General features: G+C 38.2%; 2 protein-coding genes and 1 non-coding gene across 3 annotated transcripts in view; 2 read left to right on the top strand and 1 right to left on the bottom strand.

Moving 5' to 3' along the window:
• LOC134747956 (uncharacterized) overlaps positions 1-2,400 on the top strand; it is a 45,254-nt gene extending 42,854 nt beyond the window's left edge. The window contains exons 24-25 of the mRNA XM_063682634.1: positions 488-629; positions 2,223-2,400. Coding sequence (XP_063538704.1) covers positions 488-629; positions 2,223-2,341 — 261 coding nt within the window. The 3' untranslated portion in view covers positions 2,342-2,400. The remainder of the gene's footprint in view (positions 1-487; positions 630-2,222) is intronic.
• Positions 2,017-2,089, top strand: Trnal-caa (transfer RNA leucine (anticodon CAA)). The gene has a single exon. It is a non-coding gene; the product is annotated as a tRNA-Leu (tRNA).
• A 3,595-nt stretch (positions 2,401-5,995) lies between the features above and the next one.
• The window catches only part of LOC134747632 (UDP-glucosyltransferase 2), a 57,341-nt gene continuing 46,610 nt past the window's right edge, over positions 5,996-16,726 (bottom strand). Inside the window, exons 4-7 of the mRNA XM_063682237.1 lie at positions 15,709-15,892; positions 14,458-14,955; positions 10,845-11,073; positions 5,996-9,370 (exon numbers count right to left, since the gene is read on the bottom strand). Coding sequence (XP_063538307.1) covers positions 8,790-9,370; positions 10,845-11,073; positions 14,458-14,955; positions 15,709-15,892 — 1,492 coding nt within the window. The 3' untranslated portion in view covers positions 5,996-8,789. The remainder of the gene's footprint in view (positions 9,371-10,844; positions 11,074-14,457; positions 14,956-15,708; positions 15,893-16,726) is intronic.

The following is a 16,726-nucleotide window of genomic DNA, read 5'->3' as shown; positions in this document are numbered from 1 at the left end:
CGTGAAGACGACCAGGAGCAACACCGGTGTGAGCGGCTCAGGGGTGACGAGAGGTGTGCGCCGCTTTCTACCCAGTGGCTGTTAGCAGCCACTGTGCCAACTCGCGTCTTATGCATCTTTCACTTCCACCCCTGGAGCATATAGCTCTAGCGACTCCTCTCTGGACAGCCAATGAAGGCAAGCCAGAGCTGAGAGTCCTGCGGGTCCCCTTGGGGTCCACTCCGACCGACGAAGACACGCCGGAGACGGAGACCCTGACCGACTCTCGGGAGCACTCGGGTCCGTGGGGTCGTTACTCCCCAACAGCTCGCCACAAGCTGCCCTGCGGGCTTATTATTATTATTATTATGTCTGATCTACAGTGACAAATGAAACGAGTAGTTTTTTGGAGCTCCGTCAAGTACTTCGCTTTTCAAAAGGGTTCCGTCACCAAAAAAATTTGAGGACCGCTGTACTATTCTAAAGTTTAACGATGTTCTGTTTCCAGGGTCTGGCTCTAAACAAGACATTCGTGAACATGCTGAAACACCAGCTGTTCTATCCGAAGCGAGCAGTAGGCGTCATAAAATGGATGCTGGTCTCGTTCGGAACCCTCGGCGCGCTGGGCGGGGCATTGTTCCACTTCAAAGGTAGAGTGAAAGCGGTGCGTTGCCTGTTGCCTGCGCTTACTTACACGTTAGAAATCACCACGACTACAATATTTTTCAAACAGCTCGGGTACGGTGACAGTCATCTAAATGCAATTTTGCGAGATTTTGTGTTTTAAGGTTATAAATTGTATGGAGATGACGGCTATCCCGTACTCAAGTTATTTGAAAAACGGAACCCTAAAAAGATACGGTCGTTTATGTCGCAATTAAATAACGTATATTTCGACACTCTCAAGGGAATCAAAATTTATAGGGTAATACTTTGAAATTTGGCAAGTAATATCGTCTTATCGTTTATCACGAAAATAAATGATTTATGATTTATACTATAAATACAAATGCAAAAAATTATTTTTATTGAAACCGTACTGCACTGTTACTGCAACATGTGATGTTCGTGAAGTTCGCACTAGAAAATTCTAGAAACACAAATATTTTTTCTGCTAACAGACGTTTTCACGTTTCACAAACTTAATAATAATTTTACACAAAATCTGATTAACTTCAACATGGATAGCTGTATTAAAAGTTGGGCCGTAAAGGCAGAATCTCGCCTCGCCGCAAAACAGGTGCGCGTTGTTTTTTGTGGCCAAACTTTTAGGACGGCTGGGCAGAACTGTGTGTGTACTTAAATAAATGTGCCAAATAAAGTTTACTTTTGTTGGCGCTGAAACTGCTACAGTATATATAGTTTGAATCTTCTCAAATGATGTTTACGCCAAAGACCCTAATCTATTAAACAAAAGCCATTGTTTCTTTTATTTCAGCGCGTGGCCATTAGTCATGGCCAAATTATGCCTGAGCGCGTGCCACGCGCTGAGAAAAATCATTTGAGAAGATTCAAACTATAAACTACCCTAAGATACTTAATGGACGGCGCATTTTTTTATCACAGAATTCCTATGACTACAAAATCTGATCAGCTCAATGCTACCATAATATTGCATTGTCACCCAACTTACACCAGGAAAATATGTATGTGAAGTTTCAGCTCAACAATCGAAATCGAATAATGGATAGTGGGGGTCCCTTTGTTTGACATAATTATTGAAAGTCATAAAGTAATGATTGTCATATTATCATTAGTCATAATCCTGAAAGTGTTAATTTTTCAGGATTTTCCTCGGGTTATCCTGTAGATTAGGTTAGGTTAGGTTAAGTTTGTTTTATGGCAATCCTGAAAAGTTACTCGTCTCTGAGAGAAACCAAATTATGACTAACGAAAATGTGGACAAACAATACATTATGACTCAAATAATTATTGTATAGGAGGTGCAAGCGTTACTGCTTGCCCTTAGAGTTGGTCAAAGACGCCTAGTCTTACTAAGATGGCATATAGTCGAGAAATTCGGACGGGCACCACCGTGGCGAGGTGGCCTAGGGGTTCATGGCGTTAGCCGCAATAGCTAAAGACGCCGGTTCGAATCCGGCCTTCACCACTGGAGGGCTTCGTCACTTTTTCTTTAATATATGACATCTATTACCGTTAATACTTTATGGGCAACAATAAACCCGACCCGAATACACATGCATACAAACATTGCAAGTTAATGTAGAAAAAATTTGTTCCAGGGGGTATAATGAACTTCGCCGTGTCCAAGAACTCAGCGTCAGTGACCAAGATCAAGCCCGAGGAAGAGGCGAAGGAGGTCAGCGTTATCGGCAACCATGAGCCGGCCAAGGTCATGTAATGGGCGCAGCGGCTCCTGGTCCCCTGGAGTCGTTACATGCTGGTCTATAGGCTTGTCAGACAGTTTTTGCCTGTTTTCCGTAGATTCAGAGCTTAGATTCACGAGTAAGGCCTGAGTTGACGCTCGGGGCGTGCAGCGGGCGGGGCGTGCGGCGTGCATGTTAAGTTAAAATGGTATTTAATAAAATTCCGAATACTATTAAATATTGCACATTTTAAGAAAACATTAAAATCACTGCTAATTCAAAAATGTTATTATAGTGTACAGCAGTTCTTAAACGATTTATAGCGTATTTTAATATTGACATTATTTAATTGTATTATGCCCTCTTTAAAATGTACGTTGTTGACATCATTTAATATTTATTGATTTTTAATTATTTGCATGTGTAATTAAGTAATTTATATGTAAAAATTCGTACGCCTACCGGCAAAACATAGTGATCGCAACGCTTTATTTTTTAAGACCAATATTATGTACCTATGTTAAACGAATAAATGATTCTGATTCTGATTCTGAATGGAAACGTATAGGAGCGGCCTTAGTGCACGCTACTCAAATCACTTGTGAGCCCGACGCCACGCTGCACGCCCCGCCGAACGCTCCGCTTCGAGCGTCCACTCAGGCCTTACTCCAAGAAATTGTAGAAAATAAATAAGGGGCGCCACTTCCTACGTAACTGTCACATTTTTGGCACAACATGGGAACAATTAAGTAAGGATTTTTTTTAGGTCCATTTTATTTAATTTCTACTATTTTCTGTCGCATTATATAAATTAAGAGTCCGTCTAAGCTAACTTTGCACCGGCTTGAATAGAACTGAGTGTAGGAGTGTCGTATAAAAACCGACTTTATTTAAGGTTTATTCTGACTTCATAGACAAAACTTGCCAGGCTTTTGCAGATTCAGGGCTTGATTACTTTATTATTTAATCTGCCTCCGTAGATAAGATTTTCTAGATTTTTGAAGATTTGTAGCTTTTCGCTATGGTCTAACTTTTGATTCTTGATACTTTTTCTGGTTACGATTTTAATAATTTTGCGAACTTTTACATGCAAATTTGTGATGTCGTTGTTGTTAACAGCTTTACTACCATATATCAAATATTTTACGTTTTATTCGTGTCTTATTTGGATAATCGCAATATGAAGGCACCATTAAAATACTCTGCCGAATTCTTGATTAGATTTGAGATTGAAATAGTTCCATTTTTAAAGCTATCTGCACCGGAACGTTATTTTTATTATTTCACGCGATAAATTTTCTAGCTTATTTTGTATTTGTATTTATTTATTTGCATAGTCACGTATATACATTACATTACACAGATGGTATTTCTACATATTTATTTTGTAGAAATGTAACTTACTGTATCCCTTGTATAAACATTCGATAGCGTGTGACGTACGTTTGCGTTAAGTGTCATTTTGTATGGGATTTTGAGTTTCCAAAACGTCCCGCTTGGCGCGCTGTTCAAAATCCCATACATATATAAACATAACCCAAACGCGAACGCACGCTATTGAATGAAATTTAACGAATGATATGTCGAATAAATGTACACGACGCGCTGTGTGACAAAATGAAATTGAACATCTACCTACCACTACATATGTGCCATTTTCAACCAAAAGGGTACTTATTGTCGCTTGTCAGTAAGGCGCTATTTCCATATAGCTTTTATTAGAAATCAACCTTATCGACAACCGACAATGTGGTACCTTTTAGTTGAAAACGTCACATATACGTTTTGAGTGTAGGTGTATCTCTTTCTTTAGTAGAAAAACAAGATACAGAATAATTGCCAATATTCTTTCTAACCATGTATATATATTTTGCTTGGTTTTCTTGCACCAACTTTATAACACGATACTTGATTATTATTTAAAGATGTAGCAATTTATTTATTTCCACTAATATTTAGGTAGTGATTATTATTATTGTCTAGATGCTTGATGTACAAAACTATAATTCTATTAGATTCTATAGATTGCAACAGTGTTAGGGTCTGTAACCAAAACTGCTTACCTGAGAAACATTATCACCAGAAGGAGTTCATTTTTTGCTATTTTATTATAAGTGGCACTTACAATATTTAATTCTTTTCAGAACTTACAAATGAACTTTTTACTGTTCGATAATCGATTTACGTTGCATGTAAAAACTAAACATCTAATTAATTAACTCTAAGACTTTCTAGATTGTAATGGTAGGTTATTAGGAATTCTCTTGGAAGCAAACACTAGTCTTTTTTTTAAATTTTATTACATCTCAGTTGAAAGTTTCAAAGAAATGTTTGTACTTTTAGTTCATTTTTCACTTAAGTTTATTCATTACTTAGTTAATTTAAAATAGAATTAGATTTGTGATTTTAATTAATTAATTGTAAATCGAAATAAAATAGAATTCACTAAGGGCTGTTTCATTGTAGACTACCTTTGTATGAATAGTTAATTACATCAGTACACTAGGTATGTTTTGTTTTGTAATTTAGGGGCTGCAGCAGTAGCAATACACGGGGCATTTAAATTTTGGCTCAGGCTACCCTGCTCGGCAATGTTTTTTTAATACTTTTTTTAATACTACGTCGGTGGCAAACAAGCATACGGTCCGCCTGATGGTAAGCAGTCTCCGTAGTCTATGGCGTTGCCGACCCTAACACTCCGCACCCTCATTGAGCTCTGGCAACCTTACTCACCGGCAGGAATACAACACTATGAGTGGGGTCTAGTGTTATTTGGCTGCGGTTTTCTCTAAGGTGGAGGTACTTCCCCAGTTGGGCTCTGCTCTAAATCTGTGCGTTGGGCTCTGCTCTAGAAGCAAGATGACATTTACAGTGCCCATGGATAGGTACCTCTCTTTTGCACGTAGTTTAAGGACTTACCCGGTTAATTAGAGTTTTGAATGATTCACTAGACTTATATTGACCGGGATATAGACCGTGATTACCTTCTCACTCGACTTCTTCTTCGTCTTCTTGTCTGGTCGAGTGTGAACGCGACCAACCAACAAGTGTGAATGTGACCGATGCTTTCGATGGTAACGTTGAAAGCGAACGCAGCCGACGCGCAAGAATGAGGGTAGATCGAGCGCGGTCTACACAACTTTGACACCCACCCGCTATCTTCAGTCACCCGTGAACATGATGCATGTAACTGCGTCGAAATATCGGGAGCTCATAAAAAATACAAAAGGTAATCACGGTTTATATCCCGGTCAATATAAGTCTAGTGAAACCCGGCTAATGTTACTTGGATCAAGCAAAACTGATAAAGAGAGGTAGAAAGTTACTCCCGCGATGCAAGCTGCGTTTTATCTCTATCTACCTATAGATATTAGGTATATCAACCTACAAACCCAAAATATTTCCAAAATACACCTTTGAGCTTTAAAGGAGTATAAATAAATAGGACCAAAAAACTACAAGTTGATTTCAACTCACATTTATTTGTTTATTTTTAAACTTAACTTATATTTAACATGAAATAAAAACTATGAAAACGGATTATATCGCGTGGTGTGTCACCCGTTGACCACGAACGCTGTAAAGAGTTCGAAACGTCGGGATGTATTATAAATTTAATATACGCGATATAATCCGTTTTCATAGTTTTATTTCATGAGTAACTATCGCGGTAACCGAAGACAATATTATATTTAACAGTAAAATATTTACAAAAAACAAGGCATGTACACACAACCTTTGCTCACAGTTTATTGTCTTTTGTACCAGTTAAACCACTTTGTGGTGAGATATTTAGATCAAATCACATGGGTACTGCACAAATTACTTCGATAAACTGGTTATAGTACGGGTGGGGACCGTATGATACAATACATGAATGATTGATATATATGATACAATGATCATACAATGATACAATACATGATTCAATCATATATCTATTACGTAATCTGATACAAGGATAAGCCCTTTGGCAGACGTTCATAAAAGTGTTGCTAAGTTTGGAAAAAATAGTTAAAAAATTTAGAAATCGCCGAAAGCACGAAAAAAAGTAGCACTTCCGGTTACAAAAAAAGTGATATATATCAGACTGGTGGCAACACATAAATTTATATGTAGGTTCAGAAAACACTCGTCTGCCAGCTCCCAAATGGCCGAAAGTGCGTCTGCCGGGCACTTGAAAGTACGCAAAACGTTGAATTTACGTCATCTGATACAAAGGTGAGACTTGTAGCAACATATAGTAATTTATATGTAGATTTGGAAAACACTCGTCTGCCAGCTCCCAAATGGCCGAAAGTGCGTCTGCCGGGGATTGGAAGGAACTGATTTCTTAAATTGGGGATACCTTTAAATGCCCGGCAGATGCCCTTTCAGCCATTTGGGAGCTGGCAGACGAGTGTTTTCCGAATCTACATATAAATTGCTATATGTTGTCACAAGTCTCATTTGTTTCAATTTTTAATGGCTAAATCAGCTTGGGCCGATTACATATTCTTCAAACTTCATACTTTATTGGCCGATGTTCGATGTCGCATCCTGTTGAGCGTCATCCATTAATTACGTCACAAAAAACTTCGAGTTTTTGGCAGTGCAAGTGTTTTGCGTAACGCATTTATACGTCATAATTCCATAGTAGTTTGCTGTTTAAAATAACACTTGCACTGCGTATGCTATCAAAATCGTTGCAGACTTTTTTTGATCTAACTCTAACAGGTTGTTTTAAACGGAAAAAACCTTTCCTTCACCCTATCAAATCATGGTAACACTTGTAGGTATATTTATAATCTCTAATGGTAACTTCATATTAGTAACTAGTCATAATACAGGGTGGAAAAAAATAATGGGCCCTGGAGGGAAAGTGCCTTAAAACCTTAAGGTGGCTCATTTTACTTAAAGGAAACATTCTATTATTTTTTTAAAGAAACAAAACTGCATTAAGTAATAGTTTTTTTTTTGCTTGTCTAAAAATATTCTTGAGTACTAAAAATTCGATTTTATGGATATTTTGTACGACAGACGAGTGTAAGGCCTAATGTTCCTTGGAGAAATGTTATTATTAACATTAACTGTATCGACTAGTAGAATAAAATAGATGGGGTTTATTTTTTGGAATTTTAAGTCGGTTCGATTCCTGGGCGAGACAAGCGAATTTAAAAAATCTTTGAATGCAGTTTTTTTTTTTTTATAAAATAATGTTTTTCTTAAGTAAAATGAGCTAACTTAAGATTTTAAGGTACTTTCCCTTCAGGGCCCATAAATTTTTTCTACACTGTATAATAGATGCAGTCATTTTCATTAGGCCAAAAAGGATTAAGTACTTATTTTAAATCCATTATCTATATACATTATTCTTTTCTTTCCCTTTTAAATATTTAACTACATAGAAGAAGGTTATATAAATCATAATTATCACTTTGTCATTTAGACTATGAAACTGGGTAATTTATTTGATGTGATATATCATTGATCACTTCGCTTAGATTAAATATAAATTTCACCAAAATTATAAATGTAATAAAGTCTACATACATATATATATAATATATGTACAAACAATCCGAATCTACTATACCGAAATAAATTTCCCATTATTCTAACAAGGCATTTTTGAGCGAACATTATCACAATTATTCTATCCCTAAAATAGTATAATATATAATTAGCACAGCTTGCTTTTGTCCTTAAAATCACCCGTTTCTATCCCTAAAAAATCGAGTTTTTCGATAAGAGTTATTAAGGAAATTTTAACCTACAGAACCTAGTGTAAATTTTATTCGATAGCGTGACGAGTGTTGGCGTTTACGCTATGTCTATTTTGTATGGGAGTTTGAACAGCGCGCCAACCGGGACTTTTTGGAAACTCAAAATCCCATACAAATGACACTTAATGCAAAATTAAATTTACACTAGGGTTACAGAATACGAAACTTTTCGAATCGCAATGTTGGCTTCAGTTAAGAACGATCAGTGTTTATTGTGTAGTTTTGTATAAAGTAAGACAATGAATAATACAAATTTCCTTCGAGCTGTTTTAACCAGTATCTATTGACTTTTCAAGATAAACAAGAACCAAGCCAATTAATGGAAATTGTATAGGTAACTTTTGCCTGAAACTATTCACGTGTATTTCCGCATAATAAGTTATTTTTCGAGAAACAGAGACAGAGACACATAAGTTCAGAAATAAGAATACAAAGTATAGTTTCTCCTAGTAGTCAACAGATGGCGCTCTCAATGCTGATAAAATTAGTTAATCACGCCATCGATATTTCTAAGTAAGATTATATACAAATTACAAAAATATACCAATGTATTTTAGTTTCCAGCCTAATGACTGTAAAGAAACCTACATTTTTATTGCTTTTTCTTACAAAACAATTCCATGCACTGGATTTTAATATGTACAAAACTTACAAAATGAACCTCCAAGCATGATTATGCCTTTATCAAAAAACTCATTGTACCTTTTACCTTTTGGTATTACAAATGTTTCTTCGACATCGCCGTATGGTCGATAAGTTTCTTCGACCGCTTCAACAAATCGTTGGACGTATCCAGCAACTGGTTCATCTGTCTATTCTGCACATATTTGACTAACCGTTTGAATCCAACCCTTACGACATAGGTAATAAGTGATACTGTTGTGAAAACTACAAGTATAGCCAAAGCGGCGACATCTAGTAAGTAATATTGGATGAAGTTTAAATCTTTGGCCGGCGATTGGAGATGATACGCCCCTTTATGTCTGATGACGTACTCAGTCCAGTACACAGCGCGTTCTAAAGGCGTTTCTTTCTGGTCTCTTAAGAGTGTTTGTCGATATTTCACGTCTATCTTGTACTTTGGCACGTTTATTATTTCTTTAATCGCTTCGTAAAGTTTTTCCGATGTTAAATGCTGGAGTTCTAGCTTTTTCGCGTAGCCGTCGATTTCAGCTTTGGCAGCATTCGCGTCGTGGTCACAGAATACTGGGATAGTGACTATGGGCACTCCGTGGTAGACAGTTTCGAACATGCTGAGTAACCCTCCGTGAGTGACGAACGCCTTAATCTTTGGGTGACCTGAAAATAAAATTAGAACATCAGTTTTATCATAGCAATTAATCTTTAATTGCGCAATTGCGAGAACGAAACACGAGTAGCCATGGCTAATGGGAGCCTAGGGTCCGCTTGACAACTAATCCCAAAAATTGACGTAGGCACTAGTTTTTACGAAAGCGACTGCCATCTGACCTTCCAACCCAGAGGGAAACTAGGCCTTATTGGGATAAGTCCGGTTTCCTCACGATGTTTTCCTTCACCGAAAAGCACGTTCTTCCCGCTAGGCCACCAGCGCTCTATCGCTAGGCCACAAGCGCTCTAACTACAATATTAGCCAAAAGGTTAGATTGATATAACAATTTAGAAGGGGAACTATAACACTGGCAAAGAAAATTATAGGTAGCCGGAATTTTTTCTGATTTGAGTCAACAAGGCGCCCCTGTCTACTGATACTTACAAAAGACTGCTTCAAACTCATATCATTATTTGCCGTCAAAACAACTTAAGTATAACAACCTTCGCCCTTGAACAACGTTCGCTACGTAATACAGAAAAGTTTCATAACACATTAGGTATATGCATAAACCTTGTATTTTCAGAACTGAAACATTCATGCTGAAACAGTAAGGAGCGGAATTAAAGTCAAATAATGCTATTCAATTTAACAACCGTTTGCCTGACGCTTCAGGCAATTCAGAAATGGGTTACAGAAATATACGTTCACCCAAGGGTTAGGTTAGTAACAGAAATTCTAGGAATACAGAGTTGCTTCGTAGAGATAAATAATTGCCGTTTAGCTACCCGATAGCATGTATGTAGATAACATATATTAAAACCCGGTTTACATTCCCTATGTAAACAAAGAGAGATGTAGAGACATATAGAACCATAAAAACTATTGAAGATACCTTTCAATGGAAACTGTCGAGATATACTACTTGAAAAAGTATTTTCACCTCAGCAGCTCGAACAAGCCTACTTTAGTCACTCCCTGGGGTGAACAAAGTGCGACTTTCCTCACTCCCTGGTGTGACGAAAGTGCGTCTTCCCTCACTCCCTGGAGTGAAGAAAGTGCGACTTCCCTCACTCCCTGGAGTGAAGAAAGTGCGCCTTTCCTTACTTCAGGGAGTGAAACAAAGTAGCTTTTTAATTTAGTGAATGCCATGAACTGTCACTTCATACTTCGTGGTCTATTACAAATTCGAAATACAGTTTAACTTTTAATCATTATGTTCTCACTACTGAGGTGAAAAATTATATATGTTACACGAGAGCAAAGTTATTTTACATCTCGTGTTTTTGAGTCCCTCGCTACGCTCAAGATTGTAACTTAGAATCGTTCGCTTTCTCGTGACTCAAAATCAACACTCGCAAGAAACACCAACTGTCCTCTCTTGTTGCACAAATAACTATTTAGGATGGCAGATACTGTTGGTGCATTATTTCATGCTCTACTTTTGATGCTGAACAGATGCAGTCTTGTACTGATGCTTACCTAACAAGTCCTGCTGCGGCAGCCACTTATACAGTCTCACATTGGCCGGAATATCCGTCATGTTCTGCTCCCCATCCTGCTTCCACAGCACCCTCTGAGGAAGCCTGCCGAGCGCGTTGATGATGAGCCGGTGGACTGAGAGTGGCATCTTGGAGGTGCGGACGGAGGAGCCCATGGAGATGTAGATGAAACCGGCGTCACCGGCGCCGGAGATCCAGTCTTCAATGTCCTGGAGGGAACAATGTCATAGTCATCACTATCACATCACAGTACTTAGATAGCTGTGGACAAACTAACATTTACCAAACGTCGAATTTAAACTTTCGTGAGACATACTAACATTAAAATAATTTTACGGTTTAGACTCACTTGTTTGTAGTCACTCACGGACATGTTTAAGTACAGTCTCCATCAGATATATCGGAGCGGTATTCACAGATATCTCAACAAGAATTCTTGCAGAGGGCAAGACGTTAAATGGCATGTTTGGGTTATTTTTGGGCACCTTGGCCGCTCTGATATATTTGATAGCGACTGTACAATCGCTCATACCTTTGCAACTTATCTTATCTCGAACCGTTTAGTCTAATGTACGGTTTAGACTCACGTGTGTTTAGCTGTATAGTCACTCGCGGACATGTTTCGGCGGGCCTACGAGTAGGTCTCCTTTTTCAAGCACGGCTGTCGTGAACGCTGCTCGCACGGTTAGTAGTGCTTGAGAAAGGAGACCTACTCGTAGGCCCGCCGAAACATGTCCGCGAGTGACTAAACACACGTGAGTCTAACCGTAAAATTATTTTAATTTACCAAACGTTTTATATCTGCCAACCAGCTGAATCATACTTGGTCATAACATATTGTTATTTGTTCTTATTCTTATATCAACTTGTATTGAAATAACTTTTTACTTAATATTTTTTTCTTTTCTCGTTTTCATAAGTAGGTATAGTTAGGTAGAGTGCGTTTTAAGCGATTGCAACAATTTTGCAGTGACAAAGACTCGATTTTCTGGCAAATTTTGTGCAGTTGGATTTGTCGAACTCTATTTTCATAGAAGTTTGCTTATCTATATTAGCGTTTCAAAACTCTCTCGCTTGCTAAATTGGTGCAGTGTTATGCTTGTACCTACGAGTAACATATGCTGAAATGAAATGAAGTTGCAAGCACTGATTGGCCTTTGGAAAGTTTTTCGAATTGCAAAACTTTGTACAAGGAAAGAGTTCGAAATTTCTATAAAAATAGTATTGTGAACTTCTGTAAATGTTTTTACTTAAATTGTTGTGTTCTCGCTACTGACAACTTTGATTACTTTTTGGAAACTTTCGGCTGTTTGCAAATATGTAGCTGCTCCTAATTGTATTAACTCCTAAGGCCAGCCCAGGATGAGATTTTAATTCCGATAATGTTATGAAATCATAGCAAGCGAAACAGAGTAGGTACATTAGGTATATCTTCTTTGCTCTTAATAGTTATCCCACCAAAAATACTCGCTTTTATTGTAAAAAAGCTATCAGATCTCAGCACAGCCAAGAGCCAAGCCAAGCCCCTAGCTAAGCCTTGACTTTACTAACTTTGTACCTTGGCATAAAAACGATGGCTTGGCCGTTTCGCTTGTGTCAATGAGTGAGTGGCCAACTCGTCGTATTCTAGGTATTGATAAAATCTAATGTAACTTAATGAATTTTATATGTTCCTTAACTAGATTTTGTCCTGTGAGTTTGAGCCAGGGCTCGGAACCGGACCGGTATTTTTAAAAAACCCCGAAATAGCCCAATATTTTGAATTATTTTATGCTCATTACGTAGGACTGCATCATGTATTTAGGAAACAATTTTGCATTATTAAAACGTCCCATTAAAAATGAAATTATAAACAAAAGAACGAAAATGAACGTAATAATACCGGTATTTTTGTATGGAGCAAATACCGGTTTCCGACCCCTGGTTTGAGCGAGAGCTGATGGTGAGATGGTGTTATCTGGGACGAAGCTGAGCTGAAGCGAAGGAACATGGTTCGAACAAAAATGGTTCGAGAAAAGGTACCTAGGTAGTGCCCCGCCTTTTTTATGTTCGTCCTGGCGTCTTGGCGTGGTATCAAAATAATGCAACAGTAAATTACTGCTGATACGCAATAATGTGTCAACCCACATACATTTTGCAATAAGATGTCAACTCAAAAAATTGACGCTTAAAGTTGACATTTTATTGAAAAATTAATGTGGGTTGACACATTATTGCGCAGTTGCAAAGGTATAAGCGATTGTAGTCGCCATCAAATATATCAGAGCGGCCAAGGTGCCCAAAAATAACCCAAACATGCACTTTAACATCTTGAAGAGGTCTTGTTTAGATATCTGCGAACACCCTGGGCGCTCCGATATATCTGATGGCGATGGCAAGTGTTGTACTTAAATATATTTCGTTAAATTTGGTTTGTGCCCTCTCGTGCCAGAAGTCACTTTACAACTAGCCCACTAGCTTAATAAGTTTAAAAATTGAACAAAGACTATTTAATTCCAACTTTTAAGTGACTCCGAGTTTGTAATTACGCCAAATGGTAGTTAGTGGCGGTACAGAAGAATAGTGCCCGTTTTAATTTAAACTTTCTAGAAAAGACAAACTGAACAATATACAGAACTTAATATTGACCCCTACTTTTTATTCCATTTCGTTTATGGTAACTTTTGTAAAATATTCTATTTGAGAGAATTTTATAAAATGTGCAAGTTTTGAACAATCACACCTGGGACTACAACGAGGTAGAGAATTAATAATTGTTTATTTCGTTTTTAAAAAAAGTTTGTTTCATACTTCTACTACAAATTTAATACAAAATGTTTGAGCACTTTGAATGCTCCGGGGAAACTAACCTATTTAATTTTAAGCTTTTTATTATTTGTGTTGCACATAACACTTTAAACTCGCCTTTTATTCACATATTTAAAGTTAAATCGTCGGAATTTAAGGTAAAAACAATGAAATTATATCGCGGTAGATCTGCTCGTATAATAATAATAAAAAACATTTTTTTTTTGTGTTGCATAGATGTTACATTTTTACTCCTTCGCAATAAGGCTAGAAATGTAAACATATCATTTGCGTCGACTGTACCTACCTAATCCTAAGTAGTGTACGTAACGAAGTCCGAACTGTTGAAAATATTCAGGGCTGTTCTAGCCTTATCATCTTAGTTTTACTGAAAAGGTGACGTTCGGAAACTGCTGCTGCATTCAGGGCTCGGAACCGGTATTTTTTAAAACCCCGAAATAGCCCAATATTTTTAATTTTTTTATGCTCATTACGTCGGACTGAATCATGTATTTAGGAAACAATTTTGCATTATTAAAACGTCGCATTAAAAATGGAATTATAAACAAAAGAACGAAAAAGAACGTAATAATACCGGTATTTTTGTATGGAGAAAATACTGGTTTCCGACCCCTGGCTGCATTACTGTTGCAGCAAAACTATGGCGGCTTTGATGCCGCCTCTGTATCTGTCAATTTCTTTAGTAGAGTGAGGGATTGAACGTCAATCACTTCGGTAATGTAGCGGCAAACGTCACTCATTTTGTCAAAGAAATTGACAGCGCAACTACCTTTAGATTAACTTACCGGATTCAACCTCTTCGCCTCCTTGCAATGTATACACGCGACCTCCGCAACATTAGGCAAATACGGTCTCGGGTACGACACAGAATAATGTCCATTCTGAAGAATAAAGCTCACGTTCTTCGCCATATCGTACACATGAGGCATCTGAGAGCCAAAGTGTCTTCTTAGCACTCCTTGAAGGAACACGGCCATGACACTATGCATGGTGTAAGCTCCGATATACCAAGCCGCATTCATAGCTCTGTCCACAACGCCCATGTTATCGGTGTAAGCTTTGCCGAAGAACGGGGTGACCGAGAATGGAGTAGGGCTTCCGGAGTTGCTTAAAGGCATGGCATAGAAGCCAACTGTGTTGATGTACATGAACGGGACTTTGAGTTTGTAGACGATGCCGAAGGCGCACTCTGGGTAGGTGCCGTCGAGGATGATCAGATCGAAGTTACGCCCCGAACGGAGGAGGGCGCGCGTTTCAATGTCGCTCAAGAAGGCGTCGCAAGCCTGTGGATATAAAGAGGTTGAGTTATGAACTTGGACTTTGTGGTCATTGCATTAGACTATTTGAGTCGCTTAACTTCAAACTACTTTAATGTTCGGCTATGGCACTGAGTTACATGAGTTAGCAGTGGCGAAAATTTATAAAGAAATACCACTGTTATATGTTATTTGACCGCTGAACTACGCTGCACTAAAACCTTAAATATTCGTAACTTTAAGTACAAACTTAGCGTACCTTTATTATAAATGTACTATTTTATTACAGACATCTAGTGACGATACCACAATATTTTGTAAATAAATTAAAAAATAAAAGAAACGACAAGAGGGCAATAATCAACTCGCGGCTCCGGGATACCATCCTGCCGCTTTACCAACTGAGTTACTGACACTTACCTATCGGAAGCGATTATTTCCATCACATCCTTATCCTCTTTAATGTCAAATAACAATGTAAACTAATTTCTCTACATGGAAATACCCAGACAAACGAGCAGTTGCATTTTAGTGTAAAAATTCTTCATCTGTACAGTCAAAATCAAATGGGTAGTGACGGCCAAACTTTACTACCACAGAAATTATTATAAAAACAAAAAAGCCGACTGCTTACATATATTTTTGAAATGGTATTTTCACTATCTTTCATTTGATACCCATATTTCTGTGGTAAAATTGATCCTGACTGTACATCGTGTGGTTTGCCCGCTTTCCTTACTAAACTATCATCATCATTTTCCAGTAGTCATTAACATTTACCTCATATCCGTATCTGAAGATATCCTTCACGGGCAACGGTTCTTCCCCCCTCATCCTGGCTCCCACCAGATCGTACGTCATATAATTCCTAACGTAGGACACCAGGCCGTCGGGGGCTATCTCCTCCAGACCCTGGATGTGGAAGTCGGGCGGGAAGGCGCTCATGAATGTCACGTTGTGGCCTCTGGAAAATAGAATTATTAATTTAGCCAAATAATACGGTTTACCTCACGTAATTATAGTCACATGTCGCACTCCAAGAAAACGAACTGTTGCCAGAAAGGTGGGTTAGGTTAGAACTGCGACCCTCAAGAAAACAAACTGTCGCCAGAAAAGTGAGTTAGGTTAGGTTGCCTAGCCCGCGCAGCATGGTTTCCCCTATCACTAAGTCCGTCACTTTCGCACTCGCATACTTGTTAGAACGTGACAGGCATGGTGATAAGCGTACCGTGCTACGACTCTAGGTCTCCATTTGCAAGCACTAACATCTGTGAGTAGCGTTCACGATGGCCGCGCGTGGTTCACGTAGCGGCACTGATTATCTGCACTGCACTGCACACTGATTGAAAATGGAGACCTAAGCTCTCCCGGACACTAAAAGTGACATACTGTGAGTGAGTTCGAGAATTATTGAAACTGAGTACCTGGTGTGCCAAAATAATAAAATTACAGGACTGGGAGTAAAATTGGGGACATTTAGGGTCAAAAACTTACAAATAAAATTTTATTGTGTTTGTTTGCTTGTAAATATAAGTTTTATTTTCTTAATTAACTCCCATTAGCATGTTTAATGGTTTAAATTTTCTGCCTACTTCTTAAAAGCTGTACGACTAAAACCTTAAGGTCATGTGGAGAAGACCGGCATATAAAATTTAATGTTGGTAAGACCGTCGTAGTCATGGGACAAGACCTCACGTTACGTTACGTTACGTTATAAGTACGTTCTTCGCTCAGACAATTAGAAAGGAAGAGCTTCACTCTTTCTGCTCTACCGTACCTTCCTTCCTGCTGTAAGTGG

This window comes from Cydia strobilella, chromosome 15 (genome assembly GCF_947568885.1).
Source record: "Cydia strobilella chromosome 15, ilCydStro3.1, whole genome shotgun sequence".
Taxonomy (NCBI): Eukaryota; Metazoa; Arthropoda; class Insecta; order Lepidoptera; family Tortricidae; genus Cydia; species Cydia strobilella.
Note: the sequence above shows the minus strand (reverse complement) of the source record. Positions and strands in the feature narration are given on the sequence as shown.